The sequence below is a fragment of the Staurois parvus genome, unplaced genomic scaffold (genome assembly GCF_062004578.1).
Source record: "Staurois parvus isolate SC_StPar_1 unplaced genomic scaffold, SC_StPar_1.0 ptg000021l, whole genome shotgun sequence".
NCBI classification, from domain to species: domain Eukaryota; kingdom Metazoa; phylum Chordata; class Amphibia; order Anura; family Ranidae; genus Staurois; species Staurois parvus.
In genome coordinates, this window is record NW_028317817.1 from 15,941,826 (window position 1) to 15,966,238 (window position 24,413).

The 24,413-nt window shown below is 39.8% G+C and overlaps 1 protein-coding gene across 2 annotated transcripts in view; it reads right to left on the reverse strand.

The window, feature by feature from the left end:
- KAT2B (lysine acetyltransferase 2B) overlaps nt 1-24,413 on the reverse strand; it is a 130,088-nt gene that overhangs the window by 57,737 nt on the left and 47,938 nt on the right. For both annotated transcript variants that reach the window (XM_089691089.1, XM_089691096.1), the window contains exons 2-4: nt 10,363-10,489; nt 7,530-7,675; nt 7,291-7,380 (exon numbers count right to left, since the gene is read on the reverse strand). In XM_089691089.1, coding sequence (XP_089547215.1) covers nt 7,291-7,380; nt 7,530-7,675; nt 10,363-10,489 — 363 coding nt within the window. The remainder of the gene's footprint in view (nt 1-7,290; nt 7,381-7,529; nt 7,676-10,362; nt 10,490-24,413) is intronic.

Sequence of the window (24,413 nt, forward strand, 5' to 3'; positions counted from 1 at the left end):
ACTTTCACTTTTTAATACTTGGTTGCAAATCCTTTGCAGTCAATTACAGCCTGAAGTCTGGAACGTATAGACATCACCAGACGCTGGGTTTCATCCCTGGTGATGCTCTGCCAGGCCTCTACTGCAACTGTCTTCAGTTCCTGCTTGTTCTTGGGGCATTTTCCCTTCAGTTTTGTCTTCAGCAAGTGAAATGCATGCTCAATCGGATTCAGGTCAGGTGATTGACTTGGCCATTGCATAACATTCCACTTCTTTCCCTTAAAAAACTCTTTGGTTGCTTTTGCAGTATGCTTTGGGTCATCGTCCATCTGCACTGTGAAGCGGCGTCCAATGAGTTCTGAAGCATTTGGCTGAATATGAGCAGATAATATTTCCCGAAACACTTCAGAATTCATCCTGCTGCTTTTGTCAGCAGCCATATCATGAATAAATACCAGAGAACCAGTTCCATTGGCAGCCATACATGCCCACGCCATGACACTACCACCACCATGCTTCACTGATGAGGTGGTATGCTTAGGATCATGAGCAGTTCCTTTCCTTCTCCATACTCTTCTCTTCCCATCACTCTGGTACAAGTTGATCTTGGTCTCATCTGTCCATAGCATGTTGTTCCAGAACTGTGAAGGCTTTTTTAGATGTCGTTTGGCAAACTCACATCTGGCCTTCCTGTTTTTGAGGCTCACCAATGGTTTACATCTTGTGGTAAACCCTCTGTATTCACTCTGGTGAAGTCTTCTCTTGATTGTTGACTTTGACACACGTACACCTACCTCCTGGAGAGTGTTCTTGATCTGGCCAACTGTTGTGAAGGGCGTTTTTTTCACCAGGTAAAGAATTCTTCGGTCATCAACCACAGTTGTTTTCCGTGGTCTTCCAGGTCTTTTGCTGTTGCTGAGCTCACCGGTGCATTCCTTCTTTTTAAGAATGTTCCAAACAGTTGTTTGGGCCACACCTAATGTTTTTGCTATCTCTCTGATGGGTTTGTTTTGTTTTTTCAGCCTAATGATGGCTTGCTTCACTGATAGTGACAGCTCTTTGGATCTCATCTTGAGAGTTGACAGCAAAAGATTCCAAATGCAAATAGCACACTTGAAATGAACTCTGGACCTTTTATCTGCTCATTGTAATTGGGATAATGAGGGAATAACACATACCTGGCCGAGGAACAGCTGAGAAGCCAATTGTCCCATTACTTTTGGTCCCTTAACAAGTGGGAGGCACATATGCAAACTGTTGTAATTCCTACACCGTTCACCTGATTTGGATGTAAATACCCTCAAATTAAAGCTGACAGTCTGCAGTTAAAGCACATCTTGTTCATTTCATTTCAAATCCATTGTGGTAGAGCCAAAAATGTTAGAATTGTGTCGATGTCCCAATATTTATGGACCTGACTGTACAGTAAGTTCATTGTAACAGTACTAAGCGCTCTTACGCTCAAGCCAATTTCCCCTATTTATTAGAGGTAATACCAGCTCTGTGCAATATTACACAGAAACATCACTTTCATCTTCTTCTAGAGGGCCCCTGCTGATGCTCTAGACTCCTGTACTCCTTTAAGTGCCTTCTGCAGCAACTCATGCTAAGGAGGCACCAGTGTATGCACACTCCTATTGGGTGCTGCACTGAGTTATGTGTCCAAAGACACATACAACACTGGAAAACCATGCCCCCACTCCCCCCTCACATGTGTTTGACTGACAGCAGCAGGAGACTATGGCTCCACTGCTCTTAGTTTCTCCTGTTAAACAAAGAAGTGAGGAGAGCGACTCTAAAGTCAGCGGCGGTGACAGGGAGCCAGGTACTGCAATTGTTTAGTGACAGGGCCATAGGACAAGTAGTGGGGAGTCTGTTTTACATTTAATGCAGAGAATAAACAAAAATGTTTAGAGTTTAGCACTACTTTAAATCAAAATGAATAACTGTACTAACATGTTATTGTGTTTTGGAAAAAATTAAAATAGGAGACTAGAACATCAAGAATATATAGCCAGCCATGGCAAATCGTTTAACTACTATAGGGCCAGTCTACACAAAGATCACTATCCTGGGTTTATAATGACTTTTCAAGCTGGTAAAGCTTGTGGCAAACATTTTAGGTTTAAAGTAATAGTAGTATAGTAAGTTGAAATCCCCTTGTCAGATTGCTATGATGGAAATTGGTATGTTGCCTTATTAGTTATTATTATAGAACAGCACAGCACTGAGAATCGAATCCTAGCAGTGTCAGAAAGCTTTCGAATGACTTTGGTTTGAGGCTTTTTTCTATGCAATTACACTTATTAGTATAATCAGATTCCTTTCGTACTCTGTGAACCTATCAGCTCAGGTTTAAATTAGTTTAATTATAACCTACCCTGTTTACGACATAGGATCCATTTCCTAAGTACAGAAAATTTTACTTGCAAAGTATAATACACCTGGCAGGCCAAAGTTCTTGCTGAGAAAAACAAGCCATCTTTTAAAGCAAACTTGTGCTTTGCCTATTCAGAGCAGATACCTCCCCCCAATAGCAGATACCTTTCCCTTGCTTTCCACTTTGTCCAGTTATTGGAAGAGAGGAAAAGAAGCTCTGTGCAAGTTTCAAGTCCGTCTGTTCGCAGCTTAAAACATGGATGGGGACTCCTCACCGTTTGACACTGCTGGGCCAATCATGAAGTACCAGCCCTATCTAATGGAGCAGAGAGTAGGTCACATGCTACCTAATCGGGGCGGACTGACCATTTGAGCACTCGGGCACTGCCCGAGGGCCTGGAGTCAGTAGGGGGCCCCATGAAATGCCCCTGGTACCTTTTTTATAGGCTTTTTGTGTGGGCAAGGGCACAGGGGCCCCATGATCCCCTATTGCCCGGGGATCCCATGAGTTGTCAGCCCGCCCCTGTACCTAATCAAGTACCAGGCATCCTCATTACCCTCGGTGGCTGAACAGACAGTGAAAAAGAAAGGTAACTATGTACCTCCAGGAGGGAGTCATTAAAGAATATGTAAATGCAACATTTCATATTCCTGATATGTACCTGCTGTACCATGTACTTGTATGAAAAGGTATCCTGTTCTTTTTGTATTGCTTCCTTTGTGTGAAATCTCTGGTGTTCCTGCCCATCCCTCTGCTTTCCTATTAAAAACTGACCACACTAGGCATGAGAGTGCACCATGGTAGGTTCCCTAGCTGTGCTGGAAACTCAATGTGCTCTCCTCCAATGATCAGTCTCATTGATATGAAAGTGGAAAACCCAAATACTCCTGCGCTTAGGGATGGACTCTATGTCATAGGGATCACACCACGAATGTCTTGGAATATGCACGCCTTGCTGCCCTCAAAGAAAAGGGGAGTGCAAAAGTACTAATAGAGAAAAACAAAACAGAGGGCGCACCGGCCTTGTGCATTACCTTTAAAAATATGTTTATTAAATTTAAAAGAAGGCATTCTACTCACTAAAGTACATGAATATAGGCACATCATATGAGACCGCTCTGTCTAATTCGCACTGCGTTTCTGAATGGTGATGAGGATGATGGACATCCAAAATGGCTGACGCGTTTCGAGGACTAGCCTCTTCCTCAGAGCCTAACTACCTAGATGTTTGTCCTTCTCTTATATATGCTCAACAATGCAGCGTATGTTCCAGCAGCCATCTACCATGCTGGGTACAGGAACATCAGTACACATACACTTCACTTGGATCACTGTCCACAGTATACACCTGGGGATGATCTTGTGCAGGAGGCTAAAGATTTGGTATGTTCTTATACATACATAAACCTTTCTTGTGGTTTTTTTTTGTTTTTGTTTTTTTTACTACATTTTCTCTATCTTATAATATAAATATTGATTTTTATAGTGCACTCATCTTTAATGCCAACTGTAGCACCTATGGTTATTTATGCCTTGTATATGTTGTGGATATAGATTTTTATATGGATCTATCAATCAGTGACATCCATCTATTCAGATAGAGATGTTTGCATTTCCTACATGTGGATTTGATGTGCTTATTTCATTGCAGTTATTGTATGTACAGTATATAGTATGTCAGCACCTCCCATTTTATTGCTCCCCGCCCCTGGGAGTCCGTGGGACGGCCCCTGGTTAACAAGTGTTTATTCATTGTTGAGCATATATAAGAGAGGGTCAGACATCTAGGTAGTTAGGCTCTGAGGAAGAGGCTAGTCCTCGAAACGCGTCAGCCATTTTGGATGTCCATCATTCTCATCACCATTCAGAAACGCAGTGCGAATTGGACAGAGCTGTCTCATATGATGTGCTTATATTCATGTACGTTTGTGAGTAGAATACCTTCTTTCAAATTTAATAAACATATTTTTAAAGGTAATGCACAAGTCTGGTGCACCCTCTGTTTTGTTTTTCTCTATTAATGATCAGTCTCATCCTGACAACCCCCCACAGCCTTTCGCTGGAAAGATCAGTGTGCTACTGTTTCTCCTCCCCTAGCTCTTCTGCAGCTGAGAACAGAGAATATATGATCACTAATAAAAAATGGGAAAGGTGTAAATAATGTTTTTTTATCTTATCTATACACAAATATTTTGCCTTTCATTACTACTTTAAACTAAATGTGGTGTTTTACAAGGTGAGGGTTTAATCACTGTAAATAAACCTGTTGTTTTGCCCCACAATATGTTAACATATATATGCTGCTGTTTTATTTTGTTAATTTATTAACTGTTCTCTACTGAATATAACAGAAACTAACCAATTACTATGTTAAAAGGGTAAATAAGCGCAAAGGCTACACAGTCCACTTTTTTATTAGAGTTGTATGTTGTCAGTGGACCAGTAATAATGATTTCAGAATGTCAGCCTTGATTCAGCATTTCATGTTTGAAAATGTGCAGTTATGTGAATGGGAATCTGAAGAGAATAAAGGAGGTCATGTAAAACATTACTGGTAAAATGAGTGCACAACAACACTGCTGAAACAAGAACTAAATTAGAACATATTGGAAACATTGCAATGGGCCTGAATAAATTTAGACAACAAGCATACATATGCCATTTATGATATTGAATACAAAGTTAAATTTTTTCGTTAAATATTTTTTTTCTCTTTGATGGAAGGATTATTGCACACAAAAAAATTAAATTATACAGTTAGTAATATCTAATTGATTAGTTAGCCTCCAACTTTGGGGGAAAAAAAACCCAAAGTTATATGAGCTGCAGTACTTACTGCTTGAACTATTCAGGTTTCCAGAAATAACTATAACTGGAAGATGACTGTGCTAATGTAATAGATTCTGTACTACAACATTCAGTATATGTAAGTCTTAAAACTCTATACTAAATATTAACACTATTCAGTATTAAGTGATGGAAAGATTATTTTACTGAAAACTGTAGACAAAGGAGATTGACTTATAACAGGTATTTCATTTTTTTGCGCGCAGCAGCTCCCTAATACTTACCTGAGCTCCATCACGATTCAGTGATATGCATGGGAGCCTCGGCTCTCTGGGGACTCTCCCTCTTCATTGGCGGAGACAGCAGCCATTGACTCCTGCTGCTGTCAATCACAGCCAGTGAGCCAATGAGGAGAGAGGTAGCGGAGCCGAGTCACAGCTCTGTGTGTGAGTGGACACACAAGGCAGCAGCTCAGGAGCAAGCCTGCTTGGGTGCCCTCTTAGAAAGCTGCTTGCTGTGGTGGCACTAGGCAGAAGGGAGGGGCCAGGAGTGCTGGTGGGGGACACGAGAAGAGGAGGATCGGGGCTGCTCTGTGCAAAACCACTGCACAGAGCAGGTAAGTATGACATTTTTGTTGTTTTTTTTTCACTTTATCACTTTTTTTTATATCACTTTAAAGGGTGTTATGACATAGAGTGGTATGATGTATGGTATACGGCCCATTGCTTTTTTAAAAACAAGTACTTTAATGTTATTTAATAAACAGTGGAGATTTTATATACTTTTTTGTTACAGTTATTGATAAAATTATGGTACTGAAATAGCCGCATATGTTGTAAAAAAACAATATATGGTTCTTTGTAGCAATAAAATGGAAGGGATGATTATACCGGTTTCTATCTGACTGGATTTGCCATACGAGAATGAGTTAATGTGAAGCTCATTCAAAGCATGCTTGTTCTGGGGCTGTAATTCAAAAATACTTAAAGTGAAACTTTAGTCAGAAAAGTCCTGCTAGATCATTTCAGGCTGGCCTCTTTTACAGGTGTAGGTATGTAAAACAGTAATACACGGTCTCACCCTGCTCTGCACATGCTCAGTTGCTCTCTAATTTTAGGCAATTTTAGGTATTGCAGAATTTGTAGAGGCCAATCTGCTGACAAGCCTTATAGCAGAATTAAACCTTCCTATCCTTTACAGCCAAGGAAGCTGCTTCTGTTTGATCTGCAACTGCCATAGTGCTGCACATTCAGTTATAACACCATCCATTTGATGGTTTGACAGGTTGGTTGAGGATACAAGCACATGTGACAATTAGTGATCTCAGCATTCCAGGAATGTTTTTTGACACTGTTAACAATGGGGTTTACTGCTGTTCAAAGGCTTCAGCAAAATAGCAGCCTCCAGCAAGAAGAAACAGGAGCAATGCTAGAGGCAATTTACACTAATTTTGGTAGCATAATTATTATTGTGGAATGTATGTTCCTTGCTAAAAAAAATGTATTTATTATCCAGTTGTTATGAGTAAATTTCCGCTTTAGGTAAGACACAGACAGGAAATTATAAATTTTTCAAGGGCGACCTGCCATAGCAGCCCTCTTACTCACCTCAAAACAGTGGCAGTCTCTTAGGTTAAGAGTTTCTCTAGCTATATTTGCGATGATCTTCAATGGCGGTAGAAATTAAAGTTGAAGACTAGCCAAAACCTTTTTTTTTTTTTATCAGTTTTAGATTAGTGAAGGCTTAGAGACAATTTTTGTTACCATTGCTCTCCTTTGGAGACCAGTCAGTTGGACAGGAAGTAATTAAAAAGAAGGAAAAAGCACACCAATCCCCAATTAAGTACTGTATCGGTGTCTGTGTTCCAGTATTCTTTCTTTTTCTCTTTCAAGTGGCACCAGTTGTCAGAAAGCCAAAACACATGAACTGAAAAAACGAAAGTCCTAACTTTCCCCACACGATCTAAAACAAGTTTTGGCAAGACTTCAAATTGAAGTTCCTAGATGTTTCAAAGCCCCCATAAATATTCTACAGGACATAATCACTGCATACTGTGCACAGTAAAGTTAAAGGGGACAGCCAGTTAGGGGGTTTTATATACTGTATTTTAACTAATAGAAAAAAGTCATTATAACTGCAATTACCTGTTCAATGCTAGGCTTCTCAAACGGAGGGCTTTCCAATGATCCTTCCACCACAGGTTTCCCCATTTGTAGAATGCATTTTCTTAAAAGCTTTGTGTAAAGAGGAATTAAAAAAAAAAAACAAAGAATTGCTTGATTGTATTAATCTTTAAAATACAACCATATCCCATTAAACCAACCCATCTCCCATTAAATAAGTATCTATCAACATTAAACATACCCTGAATTGTATTAAGTACCTTAAATAGATAAAAATAGACTTGTTTAGTATCAGCGTCTTCTTCCTTGTGTACACAAGTGAACAGATATTCCACATCTAGTGCAATTCCCAGAAGTCTATTAATTTCCTCCTCCGACACATTTTCTAAATGGGAAACGTGTGAGGCTAAAAAAAACAGCAATAGGGAAAAACAATATAATGAGATCAATAGAAAAGTGTTTAAATTGTAACTGTGGGCAAAATCAAATATTAAACTATGTAGTCTGTCAGTAGCATTAACACAGCAGTTTTTTTTTTTGCTTTCTGAGTCCTCCTGTAACTTATTTAATTACCTGTTGATCCTGCCAATAGATATATTGGGCTCCATTCACAAAGCGGTATCTTACAGCATCCAAGTATGAAGTAAGATACTGCACAGCCAATTCACTAAAAAAAAAAAAAAAACACTACTAAAATACCGCATTCACTATTTTATGAAGTTATGTGGTATTTAGTAGTGAAAGCCTGCAGACAATTTAACAGTTTAAATAGATGGTTGTTAAGAAGCAAGAGGCTGCTGGCTTCTTTAATAACCAGTAAACAACATAGTTGTTAAGAGCGGGCAGCCGCCACATCCTTAACAAATGATGAGTCATCAGCTGTCAGTGGGGTTGTCCGCTGACAGCTGAATGTAAAGAAAAGAATTGCCGGCATTTAAAAATTGCTGAAAGAACACTGTGGAGTCCACCCCCCCCCCCCCCATACATACTAGGCCCTTCAGATCTGGTGTGGATTTTAAGGTGAGCCACACAACAAAATAAAAAAAAAATGGTGTGGGGTCTAACCCAACATCCAAACCAGACCCTTACCCAAGAATGCAGCTGGAAAAGTCAGAAAAGGGGGGCTCCCCCCCCTGAACAATACAAGGCCATATGCCCTCAACATGGAGTGGTGCTTTTGGGACAGGGGGGCTCCCCCAACCCCTAAAGCACCTTGCTGATGAAGACAAGGGCCCCTTCCCCCAACCATGCCCCCCCTTTTATTAAAAAAACAAGCCCTTTATTCCAAAAACAAAATAAAAAAAAAATGTCCCCCGCTGTAGATCCAGCATCAATCATGATGAATGTCGCCTGCCAACCCTCAGTAACCCCCCCCCCCCCACTTTCCTGACCTGCCGGACTGCATGCCTGTATAATGCAGGCCATAGACGGGTCAAGAATCGGCCAACTTTTCAGGGCCAAAAAAAAAAATCAGCCGATTTTCGCACCGTTAATGGGTTAATTGGTTGGCCGTTTTTCGGGGTTTTGGCACATTTTTTTTTATCGGTTGGAAAAAAATTGGCCGATTTTGTCGATTGCCTGATTTTCCCGGCAATGATGGGCAAATCGGCTGATCATTTTACCGATAAAAAATCTGCACATGAGCCGTGACCTGCAAGAAGAAGAAAAAGAAAAAGAATTCCAGTCCGCTATTATATTTGACACAAAAAGCGGACGATTTTTTTTACCGTTGGTGGCAACGTCGGCCTATCGAACGACCGATTTTTCCTTTTTTATTTTTTTTTAAACGGCCAGTTTTCGACCCGTCTATGGCCTGCATTAGGGTCTGGCCTTTTATTTCAGCAATTTTTAAATGCTGCTGACAGCTGATGACTCATTGGTTGTTAAGGACGCCAGTGGCCGCCCGCTCCTTAACATTGTTTATTTCCTTTTGTGAATTCAATTTAGTTTAATGCTTGTTCATGCTGTAAATACCGCAAAACGGTAAAGGGAATTGACAGTTTCAGGATTGCATGCAATATTTAGGTAAAATGTGTCTGGATGCCTAAATACCGCATGCGGGATGCTTTAGTGAATGGAGCCCATTGCGTTTTATACTTCCTTTAACAGGGTGACAATGTTGTTCATTCTGCTGTGAAAATGTGCAGCAGCACTGTCACCTTGTGGACAGAGGAGTCTTAGATGTAGATGTGGTTGTAAAGAGACTCTAAATAAGACAAACTGAAGCCTAACTCTAGCTTTATTTTTAGGCAGTAACAATAAGATTTTTTTTTTCTCTTTTAAAACAAAAGTTAAGGCCCTGTTCACATATCGCATAGTGGGAATGTGGGGTGTTTAGCATAGGACAGCACATTCACTTGAACTGACTGCCCTATGCACGTTTGTCACATCAGAGAAGCTCAGGGACCAAATTTTGGCCCTACAGGTGTGTTTTTATACACGTCTTGCTGCGATTCACGCTTTTTTTTTTACATGTTTGGCACAATTTGGAATCGCACCAATGGGGCCTAAACCTCATTAAAAAAAAGTTGACCTTTGGGACCATTTCAGCAGTGTTATATGGCTTGTAGCAACCCTTGTAAAGGTCACATTTACTGGGTAGCTTGATCTGTTAAATGAAGTGCAAAAATAAATGATCTACCAACTGGATGAGCAGGTTATGGAGGGATTGTGTTAATGCGTCATATGAGTTTTTCTTTTAATTTGACCCGAGTTGGATTTTAGGAATTAACCACTAAGAAATTATTTATATCTTAAGGTTTATATGTTCTAGCCAAACATTGGCTTTCTGTTTATATGAGTTAGAAGTCCACATGTCAACTGTTTATTAACAAAGCTACACATAATTTATAGCACTTACTTGCCAGGATGTCTTCACTGAGAGCACTGAATCATTTACAGAAGTCTTTGGCCACATGGGCTTACAGTTTAATGGCTCTACCACATTCACACACTGCCAATGTATCAAGAATTCATGTAGTGTACTTGTTTTTGGATAGTAGGAATAAACTGGAGCACCCAACGGAAACAAAGCACTGAGAACAAGCATGTCCATGCAGATGGGCTTATAAAGAGAAATAGGTGCTGCCTTACCAAGAGTGTGTGAACAGCTACGGCATGGCTCAGTGAGGCTGACAACAGTCTGCTGAAGATCCATTCTCGGTGGTGTAGGGGGGGGGTTTGGGTTTTTCCAGCCATTGCACTTGCATGTTTCATCAGCCTGAGAAAAAAAAATACCCATTTCAGTCACATGTATTTTGTTCACAAAATACTATATTATAAATTGTTTCAGCTATTTTCCTCATGTATTTTCTCTGTCTCCATACCTCCTATCAGTGAGGATCTTGGAACACTCCATGTTATACATTTAGTTTTACGGTTGAGTATACATCTACAATAATCTTACTTTAAATTGTTTAAATTAAAGCCTATGTTTAGTCAAATTATTTTATTTTTTTTTTATATATCAGCACAAGGGATATTACATACACAGTCAATGCAATGCATTGCTTCTGCTGCTAATTGCAGATTTAGTTAACCCCTGCCACCATAATCTTCCAGAACTGAGGGGGTTAACTGTGCTGAAGGATCTGTCATTTGCATGTCCCTTGTGCTACTGGCTGCAGGTTTCCTTGAAATCTTCTGTCCTCAGATCCTCCCTGCAGCTATAATCTTCCAGTGCCATGGGGGTTGATAAAGCCAAGGGAGCTGTGACAGACATTCATTATGCCCACCCTTTCCTCCCACCTCCTCCATTCACAGAAGCTGTACTATGGCTTCTATGAAGGAAAGACAAACAATCTACAAGTGGAGGAAAGGTGGCTGACAGAATAGCCTGCCCCTTCCGTTCATAGATATTTTTTCACTCATAGAAGCTTCTATGAATGGAGGAGGGGATGGAAAGGGCAGGCATAGACAGTACTCTTGATGAGTGCCTGTCAAAGGTCCTTTCGCTCTATTAAACTCCAATGTCCCTTGAACATTAAGGAGGTGAGCGTATGGTGAGTGTGTAGGGTGAGTGTAGGGAGAGTAGGGTGGGATCAGAAGGACAGAAGATTTAAACTAAATATACAGCCAAAAGCGCAAGTGATACATCGCGCTAATAGTAGGTAATATCCCTTGTGCTGTTATTAAAAAAAATGTAAATAAACTTAGTCTTTAAATTGTAGTTCAGGAAACCTAGGGCAATCTTGATTGAGGCAGCCAAGGAGAAAATATATTCTCTGTTAAACTATGAAACTAAAACTATGCCACCCCCCCATTCAAAAATGTGTACTGAAACACTTGATTCTAAGTTAATTTGCATTTATAGTTTTATTCTTAGTACCCCTGCATAGTCCCACCAATACTACTGAGCCTGCTAATAAAGTCCACCTAATGTGGGATAAGTGTGGCAACGATACTGTGCAACAGAATTTGGGGAAATGTTCCCCGTCATGTAGACTTTGCCTGCTTGCAGTACGGTGGGATGAAAACATGTTGCAGGCAGCTTGTTACTGCCGACTGCCAAGCCTGTAGCTTGTCAGTAAGCACCTAGGCAAACTTTAGTCCTGCCCACTGCTTTCTGGAAGGGCAGGACTGCTTCTGTTGCAAAAACTCTTGCTGTGAGTTTCCGTATCTAGGAAGGCAAGCGTGTTAGGAACAAGGAAAGGAGGATTTGGCTCAGTCAGGGAAGATAAAGGTAGTGTGAGGCTTGTGCATCACATAGTATCTTGATTTGATCCTTTAGACTGTCATACAGGTGCCTGTAGTTGTACTTTAACAGTGGACCTGCTATTCCCCAATGTGCTTAGTAGCAAAAAAAGGACAAATGTATAAGAAGTGAGGCTAAATGTCATGTGGGCTTTACATGAAGCACTGTTCCAATTACACTCAGCAACTCGGAAGTAATGCAGTTTATGGTCTTATAAATCCAATTGTTCACAATGTGTCAGCGCTTCCCCACAGTTTAAAGCTATCATTTCTAGCACAGGGGTGGGTGTGATAATGAGGTTTTACCTGTCAATACCAGATGATTTCACTCCCCTCCTGCCCAGGCCAATTTTCAGCTTTCAGTGCTGTCACACTTTGAATGACAATTGCTCAGTCATGTAGCACTGCACCCAAATGATATTTTTTATCATTTTTTCACACAAATAGAGCTTTCTGTTGGTGGTATCTGATAATCACAGTGACACTCACCGTTATAAACAACCGTTTTTTATGAATGACATCATTCAGTGACTGCTCCTAGCAATCACATGGTACAGGCAGCGGCCTGGTACACTGATTTGTCAGCCGCTGTGTCTGGTGGACACAGCAGAAGCCAGATCGTGGCACAGCATCCTCATATTACGTCCACCCAGGATGGCAGTACTCCCACTCGACCGTCGTTCTATTACAGACCGTGCAGGAAGCAATTAATGATTGAAATTAAATTCCGCTGCTACTGCCAAAATTGTAAAAAAACTTGAAACATTCTTCTTTTTCTTTACATACTGTCACCAGTCAGTATCCCTGATCGCTGCCACTCCAGTCAAATGATGATGTTGTATTGCACGAGTGACAATACGTAAAAAATTTTCCATTGTGACAAAAAAAATTACAACTGCAAAAAACTTGCCACTAAATACCTTGGACTGTCTACTTACTAAAAAGTGGTCATTTAGAGGGTACTCGTACTGTCCTGGCATTTTAGGGTCTCAAGAACTCAAGAAAAGAGATAGGCAGTCAGTACATCAGGACTGATCGATTTTCATATATACAGTATATACCATAGTTCACAGTCTAAATCATATACTGATTTGTGTTTATTTTTTACTAAAGAAATGTAACAGAATACATCTTGGCCTACATTTTTGCAGAAAGAGCATTTATTTGCTACATTTTATTACAAAAACGAATACATTTTTTCTGAATTTTGTTATTTTTTGTTTATATAGCAAAACAAAATACAAAATGTCATTTGGGTACAGTGTTGCACAACTGAGTAATTGGCATTCAAAGTGTGACACAACTGAAAGCTGAAAATTGGCCTGGGCAGGAAGGGGGTGAAAGTGTCTGGTATTGAAGTGGCTAAATAGACTTCAACGATGTGAATTAGTCTTAAGAGATACAGGATAAAAAGAGAAAACTAATTGCCAATGTTAGACATTTCAGAAACAATATTTCCAGGGATGAATTTTCAAAGCCTAACATTTTCAATGAAAAGCGTAGGTGGGTATGGGTGGCTGGACATGATCTTATACAAACAAATTTATAGATGAAGTGCGTTAATGCACATATTTATACAGATTCAGGTGCCACTGGATATGCAAATTAATTTGTTTGGTTGATATATTTGCTTTGTAAATCATCGTTACAACATCAGAAACTGTGCAGCCTAGATTGGCAGTCTGGAACACAAGTATCACAGCTTTATAATATTTTACAAAAGTGGGGCAGCAAGATGAACAATGATATATGGTACACCCTCTTGCAAATATGAAACATCAATGTGGTGTGGTTTGGTTTCCAGGCAAAGGATCTAAGCTTTGCAGTTGAACATTACAAGTGGCCAAAAGGAAGTGCTGCTGGGCAACATGCAGGCTGTGCATCAATAGTGTAATCCAGTTTTTTAAATAAAAAAAAATAAAATCTAAATTATATAATTAAAAAAAAAGAATTTTATATATATATATATATATATATATATATACACACACACACACATACATATATATACAGTTGCAAGAAAAAGTATGTGAACCCCTTGGGATTACGTGGAGTTTTGCATGAATTGGGCATAAAATGTGCTCTGAACGTCATCTAAGTCACAACAATAGAAGAACACAGTCTGCTGAACATAATACTACACAAACATTAGATGTTGCCATGGTTTAATTGTACATAACATGTAAACATTCACAGTGCAGGGAGGAAAAAGTATGTGAACCTTTGGACTTAATAACTGGTTGACCCTCCTTTGGCAGCAATAACCTCAACCAAACGTTTCCTGTAGTTGCAGATCAGACCTGCACAATGATCTGGAGTAATTTTGGAGCACTCCTCTTCACAAAACTGTTTCAGTGTAGCAATATTCTTGGGATGTCTGGTGTGAATCGCTCTCTTAAGGTCATGCCACAGCATTTCAATCAGGTTGAGGTCAGGACTCTGACTGGGCCACTCCAGAAGGCGTATTCTGTGCTGTTGCAGCCATTGTTTTGTTGAATTACTTGTATGCTTTGGATCATTGTCCTGTTGCATCACCCATCCTCTGCGGAGCTTCAGTTGGCGGACAGATGGTCGTACGTTTTCCTGCAAAATGTCTTGATAAACGCTGGAATTAATTTTCCCATCAATGACAACAATCCGTCCAGGCCCTGAGGCAGCAAAGCAGCCCCAAACCATGATGCTCCCTTCGCCATGTTTTACAGTGGGGATGAGGTTTTGATGATGGTGTGCTGTGCCTTTTTTTCTCCACACATAGTGGTGTGTGTTCTTCCCAAACAACTCAATCTTGGTTTCATCTGTCCACAGTATATTTTGCCAGTAGTGCTGTGGAACATCCAGGTTCTCTTTTGCAAACTTCAAACGTGCTGCAATATTCTTTTTGGACAGCAATGGCTTCCTCCGTGGTGTCCTCCCATGTACTCCATTCTTGTTTAATGTTTTCCTTATTGTAGATGTGTCAACAAAACTGTTAGCATGTGCCAGAGATTTCTGTAGGTCTTTAGCTGACACTCTGGGATTCTTCTTTACCTCATGCAGCATTCTGCGCTGTGCTCTTGCAGTCATTTTTACAGGACGACCTCACCTAGGGAGAGTAACAACAGTGCTAAACTTTCTCCATTTGTAGACCGTCTGTCTCACCGTGGACACATGAACATCAAGGCTTTTGGAGATACTTTTGTAACCCTTTCCAGCTTCATGCAAGTCAACAATTCTTGATCGTAGGTCTTCTGAGAGCTCTTTTCTGCGAGGCATGGTTCACATCACACAGTGCTTCTTGAAACCAGTAAACCCAAAACAGGTGTGTGTTTTTTTAAGGGCAGGACAGCTGTCAGCAACACATCCAATATCATCACACTGATTGGAGTCAAGGTTGGCTCACTCCTGGCTCCAATTAGCTCTGGGAGAAGTCATTAAGCTAGGGCCTCACATACTTTTTCCTCCCTGCACTGTGAATGTTTACATGTTATGTGCAATTAAACCATGGCAACATCTAATGTTTGTGTAGTATTATGTTCAGGAGACTGTGTTCTTCTATTGTTGTGACTTAGATGACGTTCAGAGCACAATTTATGCCCAATTCATGCAAAACTCCACGTAATCCCAAGGGGTTCACATACTTTTTCTTGCAACTGTATATATATATATATATATATATATATATACATATACATATACACGCATACATACATATACATACAGTTGTGTTCAAAATAATAGCAGTGTGTTGAAAAAGGTGAATAAAGCTCTCAAAATCCATCTAATAGCTTTTATTTCCATACACACAAATGCATTGGGAACACTACACATTCTATTCCAAATCAAAACATGAAGAAAAATATCAAATTTGTGTTGTTTCTCTAAAAAAATTGAAGAAAAGTGAATATTAGACTGTTCGAAAATATAGCAGTGTTTGTATTGTTCTTTACAAACTCAAGCATTCACTATATAAACTGAAAAATGTTTGAAGATTTTGCTTTCCTTTGAATCACTTAATTAATATTTAGTTGTACAAGCACTGTTTCTGAGAACTGCTGTACATCTGTGTTGCATGGAGTCAACCAACTTCTGGCACCTGTGAACAGGTATTCCAGCCCAGGATGATTGGACTACATTCCACAGCTCTTCTCTATTTCTTGGGTTTGCCTCAGAAACTGCATTTTTGATGTCACCCCACAAGTTTTCTATTGGATTAAGATCCGGGATTGGGCTGGCCACTCCATAACGTCAATCTTGTTGGTCTGGATCCAAGATGTTGCACGTTTACTGGTGTGTTTGGGGTCGTTGTCTTGTTGCAACACCCATTTCAAGGGCATTTCCTCTTCAGCATAAGGCAGCATGACCTCTTCAAGTATTCTGATGTATTCAAACTGATCCATGATCCCTGGTATGCGATAAATAGGCCCAACACCGTAGTATAAGAAACATCCCCATATCATGATGCTTGCGCAACCATGCTTCACTGTCTTCACAGTGTACTGTGGCTTGAATTCAGTGTTTGGGGGTCATCTGACAAACTGTCTCCAGCCACTAGACCCAAAAAAAACAATCTTACTTTCATCAGTCCACAAAATGTTGCGCCATTTCTGTTTAGGCCAGTCAATGTGCTCTTTGGCAAATTGTAACCTCTTCAGCACATGTCTTTTTTTCAACAGTGGGACTTTGCGGGGGCTTCTTGCAGATAGCTTGGCTTCACATAGGCGTCTTCTAATTGTAACAGTACTCACAGGTAACTTTAGACTTTCTTTGATCTTCCTGGAGCTGATTGTTGGCTGAGTCCTTGCCATTTTGGCTATTCTTCTATCCATTCGAATGGTAGTTTTTCACTTTCTTCCACGTCTTTCAGGTTTTGGTTGCCATTTTAAAGCATTTGCGATCATTTTAGCTGAGCAGCCTATCATTTTCTGCACTTCTTTATATGTTTTCCCCTCTCCAATCAACTTTTTAATCAAGGTATGCTGTTCTTCTGAACAATGTCTGGAACGACCCATTTTCCTTCTCAGAATTTCAGAGAAAAATGCACTGTAACCAGCATGTACAACATTTGCTGCCTTCCTTCCTTAAATAAGGGCAATAATTGCCACCTGTTTTTCAAAGAATGAATGACCTCACTAATAGAACTCCACACTGCTATTATTTTGAACATGCCCCTTTCAATTAGTGATTCAATTACACAGAATCAGCAGCATGCATGTCATAACTGTTGGGTCTGTTGGATTTCTATTACTCTACTACACCTTCTAGTAAATTATTTGCCATGTAGAAATATAATTTCTACCAAAAACAGTGATTGATCAGGTTAGTGATGTCTGACTGCTATTATTTTGAACACAACTGTATATATATATATATATATATATATATATATATATACATACACAGTGGGGATCGAAAGTTTGGGCACCCCAGCTAAAAATTTGTATTAATGTGCATAAAGAAGCCAAGGAAAGATGGAAAAATCTCCAAAAGGAATCAAATTACAGATTAGACATTCTTATAATATGTCAACAAAAGTTAGATTTTATTTCCATCGTTTACACTTTCAAAATAACAGAAAACAAAAAAATGGCGTCTGCAAAAGTTTGGGCACCCTGCAAAGTTAATATCTTGTACTGCCCCCTTTGGCAAGTATCACAGCTTGTAAACGCTTTTTGTAGCCAGCCAAGAGTCTTTCAATTCTTGTTTGAGGTATCTTTGCCCATTCTTCCTTACAAAAGTCTTCCAGTTCTTTGAGATTTATGGGCTGTCTGTCACGCACTGCTCTTTTAAGGTCTATCCATAGGTCAAGAGATTGTGAAGGCCATGGCAAAACCTTCAGTTTATGCCTCTTGATGTAATCCCCCATGGATTCGAGGTGTGTTTAGGATCATTATCCATTTGTAGAAGCCATCCTCTCTTTAACTTCAGCTTTTTCACAGATGACATCAAGTTACCATCCAAAATTTGCGGAAATTTTATTGAGTCCATTTTTCCTTCTACTCGTGAGATGTTCCCTGTGCCATTGGCTGCAACACAACCCCAAAGCATGATTGATCCAACCCCATGCTTAACAGTTGGACAGAGGTTCTTTTCATTAAATTCTGTGCCCCTTCTTCTCCAAATGTACCTTTGCTCATTCCGGCCAAAAAGTTCAATTTTAACCTCATCGGTCCACAGAACTTGTTTCCAAAATGCATCAGGCTTGTCTAGATGTTCATTTGCAAAGTTCAAACGATGATTTTTGTGGTGAGGACGTAGAAGAGGTTTTCTACCGATGACTCTTCCATGAAGACCATATTTGTACAAGTATCTCTTTATAGTGGAATAGTGTACCACAACTCCAGTGTCTGCCAGATCTTTCTGTGCCCCTTCTTCTCCAAATGAACCTTTGCTCATTCCGGCCAAAAAGTTCAATTTTAACCTCATCGGTCCACAGAACTTGTTTCCAACATGCATCAGGCTTGTCTATATGTTCATTTACAAAGTTCAAACGATGATTTTTGTGGTGAGGACGTAGAAGAGGTTTTCTTCTGATGACTCTTCCATGAAGACCATATTTGTACAAGTATCTCTTTATAGTGGAATAGTGTACCACAACTCCATTGTCTGCCAGATCTTTCTGGAGGGATCGTGCAGTCAAACGTGGGTTTTGAATTGTTTTTCTCACAATCCTGCGAGCTGTTCTGTCTGATATTTTTCTTGGTCTTCCAGATCTTGCTTTAACTTCCACTGTTCCTGATGACTGCCATTTCTTAATTACATTCCGAACAGAGGATATTGACATCTGAAAACGCTTTGCTATCTTCTTATAGCCTTCTCCAGCTTTGTGAGCGTCAACTATTTTCAGTTTCAGTTTTCTAGACAACTGCTTAGAAGAACCCATGGTGCTGATTGTTGGGGCAAGGTCAGATGAGTCTGGGCATTTAAAACCTTTGAGATTGACATCACCTGGTCTTCCCAGACGATGATTGAGAACAATCCATGACACTGGCAGGTCTCAGCTTGGCAAAGGGGGCAGTGCATGCTATAAATTCTGCAGGGTGCCCAAACTTTTGCAGACGCCTTTTTTTTTGTTTTCTGTTATTTTGAAAGTGTAAATGATGGAAATAAAATTTAACTTTTGTTCACATATTATAAGAATGTCTAATCTGTAATTTGATGCCTTTTGGAGATTTTTCCATCTTTCCTTGGCTTCTTTATGTCATGGTCCTACCTTTCTTCAGAGCTTGTGCATCTCCATGCTGGCATCCATCTTGGATTTCTGCAAAGCATGGTGGGGACCTTTATGCCTTCAGGCTTCTGCGGCTCCTCCTCAGAAGGGTGTGGTTGAGCACATTTAAACCTCCTGTCTGCAAGTGCTTGCTGCACTCGTGTCCTGTATGTTTCTTTGTTGCAAGCTCTTGTGTTGTTCCTGTTGCTCTCCTGGTAACCGACTTGGCTTGGACAAGACTATTCTTTGCGTTAACCCTTTACCTGACCACCCATTGCTGAACCCAGCCCGTGACCTGAGTATTCTTTGCCTACCGTCTAGTACTGTCTGCTCTGTTGTTATTGACCCGGCCTGTCTGACTACTCTACTCATGTTCCCATCTGGCTCCCACCAGCTGTACGCCATTGGCGGCAGTCGTTACCGCAGCTGGGGTCACTCGGGGGCCGCGACCAAGTCCATCCCCACCATCAGGGGCCCTGGTGAAGGGTAGCCTGGGGCTTAGACTCCGCGCCCTGAGGGACTCTGGTCTGTGGGTAGTGGCTGTCGTCAGTCGCGGCGTGACTGTGCATAGGCCTGCCTGCCCATTCCAGCGCTCCTGCCCTGACATTTTATGCACATTATTACAAATTTTTAGCTGGGGTGCCCAAACTTTCGATCCCTACTGTATATATATATATATATATATATATATATATATATATATATATATATATATATACACACACACACACACACCGATCAGCCACAACTTTATAACCACCCACCTAATGTTGAATAGGTCCCCCTTTTGCTGCCAAAACAGTCCTGATTCATAGAGTCATAGATACCATGAGACCTAAGAAGGTATGCTGTGGTATCTGCCATTAAGCTGTCAGTAGCAGGTCCTTTAAGTCCTGTAAACTGAGGTGGGGCCTCCAGGGATTGAACTTGTTTTTCAGCACATCCCACAGATGCTCAATTGGATTGAAAATCTGAAGAATTTGGAGGCCAAGTCAGAGTTTCAAACTCACCGAGTTCCTGAAACCAAACTTTAACCAACTGCAGTGTCTGGACATGTTAGACATGCCCAAAAGAATTAATCATTGTACATAGGGTGTGTGTACATGTCCAGTCCTTGTGCTCGGCTGCACACAGAGAAAGTTCTGACAGCTGAAGCTGTAAAGCGAAGGGCAGTCTGGCAATGTTTATCAACAGCACTGCTCAAAAGAAACATTTTCTCATTTTGCAGCTATTTATTGGTCTACAGATCAAAGGGATGAACTTAAATCTGAAGATGAAGTCAAGTAAAGGAACCTGACAAGTGTTTTTTAAATGAAATGTTCCTCTGTTCAACCCTTATTAACCCTTAGTTTATGCTAATTAGCCCTAATTGACTCCTTATTCTCCTCCATTCAAATATTTTCTTAATTTTTTTGTTAGTTTCTATTTTATTAACTATTTATATTTACTTTTTTTCTGTTTTTTGTTTGTTTTGTTCATTAATATTTTTGCTCCTTAAGCATAAATTTACAAATTTCACATTAAAAAAAGCGCAAAATTGAAAGAAAAAAAAAAACTATTTCATTTGTGAAAACCTTTGCAATGCTTTGTACCAGAATCATAATTTTAGTGTCATTTTAAACAGAACAAATTACAGAAAAAAATGTGCACTTTTTATGAGCTGTTACACTATTTATTTTCAAACTAACACTACTCAAATTAAGACAAAGCTTAATTGTTTAAGGATTGCAAAAAAAGAAATCATTGTTCCAAGACAATATTCGTGAAAAGAAAGCCTTGTTTGTCCTTAACCACTTCAAGTCCGGACACTTTTACCCCCTTCCTGCCCAGGCCAATTTTCAGCTTTCAGAGCTGTTACACTTTGAATGACAATTGCACGGTCATGCAACACTGTGCCCATATGAATTTTTTAGCATTTTTTTGAGACCGATAAAACTTCTTTATTTTAGTGGTATTTATTCACCACTGGGATTTTTTTTTTGCTATATTTAAATGAAAAAGTCCAAAAATTTTGAAAAAAAGTGTTTTTCTTATAAAATTTTGCAAATAAATAATCTTTCTTCATAAATCTTGACAAAAATGTATTCAGCTATCTTTTTAGTAAAAAAAAATTGCCCAAATTAGTTTATAACCAAAAATTATAATTTTTCAAAAAATGTTTTTACATTTTTATTTTATTTTTTATATTATTTATGGGGTTTTTTTTACATACTGTCACCCTAGCAGTACAGTGTCACCATAGTGACACTATACTACTTGTGGGGGGTGATGAAGATTTTTTTTTTTTTAACACTGATTGCTTTTACACCCATAAAGGCTGTAAAAGCAATAATTTCTCCTTCTCTCTGGCTGCATTCTTGTAGCCATTGAGAAATACTGTGAGAGCTGTGATTGGTCACAGCTTGTCACATGGTACAAGGCTATTGTGAATAGCCTTGTACCATGTGATCTCTGTGATCATTCACAGATTTCACACGTAGTAAGCAATGATGTCAGAAGTGACATCTTGCTTACTACTATTCATGTGATCACTGATTGGCCAATCACTGATCACATGAATCGGACCTCAGACAGAGGTCCCGTACAGTGATTGGTGTTCCGCTTTGTCCTCCAGTGGCGTGTGTGCAGGCTGAAAATGCAGGCACCATTTATGAACAGCAACCCGCTCCTGCACTGCTCCTGTCCAGACGTTTATATACATGGTCCGGATGGGAAGTGGTTAAAAAACAATACATGCATTATGCTTTTATCTTAAGTAATGATAAAGTTATCACTGTATAAACAGGCCCACAGCAGAAATGTAAAAATTGCTCTGGTCCATAAGGGGTGAACAGGTGTGAGAGCTGAAGTGGTTAAAGGATAAGTTCTGTGAATGAATGAACTACAAGTCCCGACAGCCTTAGCGACTGTCAGCTTGTAGTTCTCAATTAACTACCACACTGGTGTGAAACGCCATGGTAGTTCATTGATTCTTCCTGTCAGTATATCTGCTTGCCCGTATATCCAGTATAGGCAAGCAGATATACTGACTGGTCTGCAGAGACCTGCATGACACCAGCAATCTTATGATCGCTGATGCAATGCTTTACAGGCTCCTGCAACAAAAGATAATAAATGCAGGTGTACTTGGTCAGCAACAATGCTTAGGTAGGTGGCATATGTGAAGTAGCATCCACATGAGTAGTAGGACCCAAGGTTTCCCAGCAGAACATTGCCCAAAGCATCACACTGCCTTCGCCAGCTTGCCTTCTTCTCATACTGCATCTTGGGGAGATTCACATGATGTACAAGAAAATGTGATTCATCAGACCAGGCCACCTTCTATTGCTACATTGTACAGTACTAATGCTTACATAGACACCATGACTGGTCTGTAGCTGTGCAGCCCCATAACCAATAAACTGATGCCCATTTTTTTCCAACACATCAACTTCAGGTAAAACATGTTTATTTGCTGCCTAATTTATCCCACCCACTTTCAGATGCCATTGTAATGACATAATCAATGCCATTCACGTAAAGTGTTACTAAACAAACAACAGTAAAATCAGTCTGCATATGCAGCAAAGCATGCTTGCTATACTCACTGTGGAACCTAAGGGATTAATCCTCCGCATGATGTAAAAAGGTGTTTGACCCTGTCTTCTCTGATCCTCCCCCTCTTTTTCTGTCCCCAATCCATCTGCTGATAGTACCGAGCCCTAGGAGACACTCTGCACATGCTCAGTTTAGTGTGTATTGCTAGAGAGTTTTTCTTTGGGAGAGTGCATGTGATCAGCACAGGGCCAATCAGCACTGTCCAGACAGAGGGTCAGGGATTATGTAGCCTCATAGGAGAGTCAAAGCAGAATGAAAACTCCTCCTACAAGATTAACCAGTGCTCAGCCGGACACTAATAGAAGACACAAAACTGGTATATACTGTTAATGAGAAAGGTATTTAGTTTATATTTACTAAAATAATTGCATTTCCATGTTCTGTGTACTGTGCGAGAGCATATATAGTGACTGCAGGCTCATGGGTTTAGTAAAGCGTAAACCTTTCTGTGGTCATTAACCCCTTCACGCCTAAGGGTAAAACAAATCTTAAAGCCGAAGTAAAATTTTACAACTTTGATATGGGTTTGTAAAATCATACATCCAAGTGGATTATACCTTGTTTTTTTTCAGGACAAATTGGGCTTTCATTTGGTGGTAAATGGGAATAGATATCTCCTGCTTTTTTTTAATTATCAAAAGTAAAAACTGGCCCAAAATAGTAAAAAAAAAATCCTTTTTTTTTAATTTTAGCTGTATTTTTCTGGTTACTATCAAAACCTACCACCAAAGATTGACACAAAATAAATTTTCCAGCTCTTGAAAATCACAGCGATACCATATATGTGTATGTTATTTATTGTTTGTACCTGTACTACAGCCCAGAAACATGCGCATTTTGTTTTTTTTACCTAAAACACACTGACACCAATTTAAGAAAAAAAAATCCTGATCTTTGACTCTGACCTTGACCCAAACACTGACCCTGACACTGAACTAGATCAAACCTTCTAGGTATTTTTTCTTTCTTTATTTTATTTTACAAATAGTTTTTTTTTCCTCTCTGTAAGGAGAGAGAGAGAGAGAAATAGAGAGAGCGAGAGAGAGAGAGAGATACAATGCATCTCTCTCCTCCATTCAGAGAGAAAAAAAAAACAAGGGGGGCGGGCTTCACAGTGACTGATCACTGTGATAGCCAATTAGAGGCCATTACAGCTATCATGTGACCAGAATTGGGAGTCCTGGGTCCCAATCATTAGAATGGGAACTGGGGCTCTCAGTGAACCTGCTCTTTGTGCTGGTAGTGCGCTGTGCGGCGTGCTCCCAGCACAAAGACAGGTAAGCAAACATGCAGCCCCACGGAAATAAAGTCCAGTTCTGTGAGGCCACATATTTGTGTGATGTCAGCATCAAGGGGTTAATATATATATATATATATATATATATATATTTATTTACACACACAAATTATTATTATACAGGATTTATATAGCGCCAATAGTTTGCTCAGCGCTTTACAATATAAAGGGAGACAATACAGCAACAATAGAGTTCAATACAAGAGGGTTAGGAGGGCCTTGCTCCTTGGAGCTTACAATCTAAGATACATACATACACACTATATTGTCAAAAGTACTGGGAAGCCTGCCTTTACACGCACATGAACTTTAATGGCATCCTAATCTTAGTTTGTAGGGTTTATGGGCAAGGTGATAGTGTCTCTTTAAATA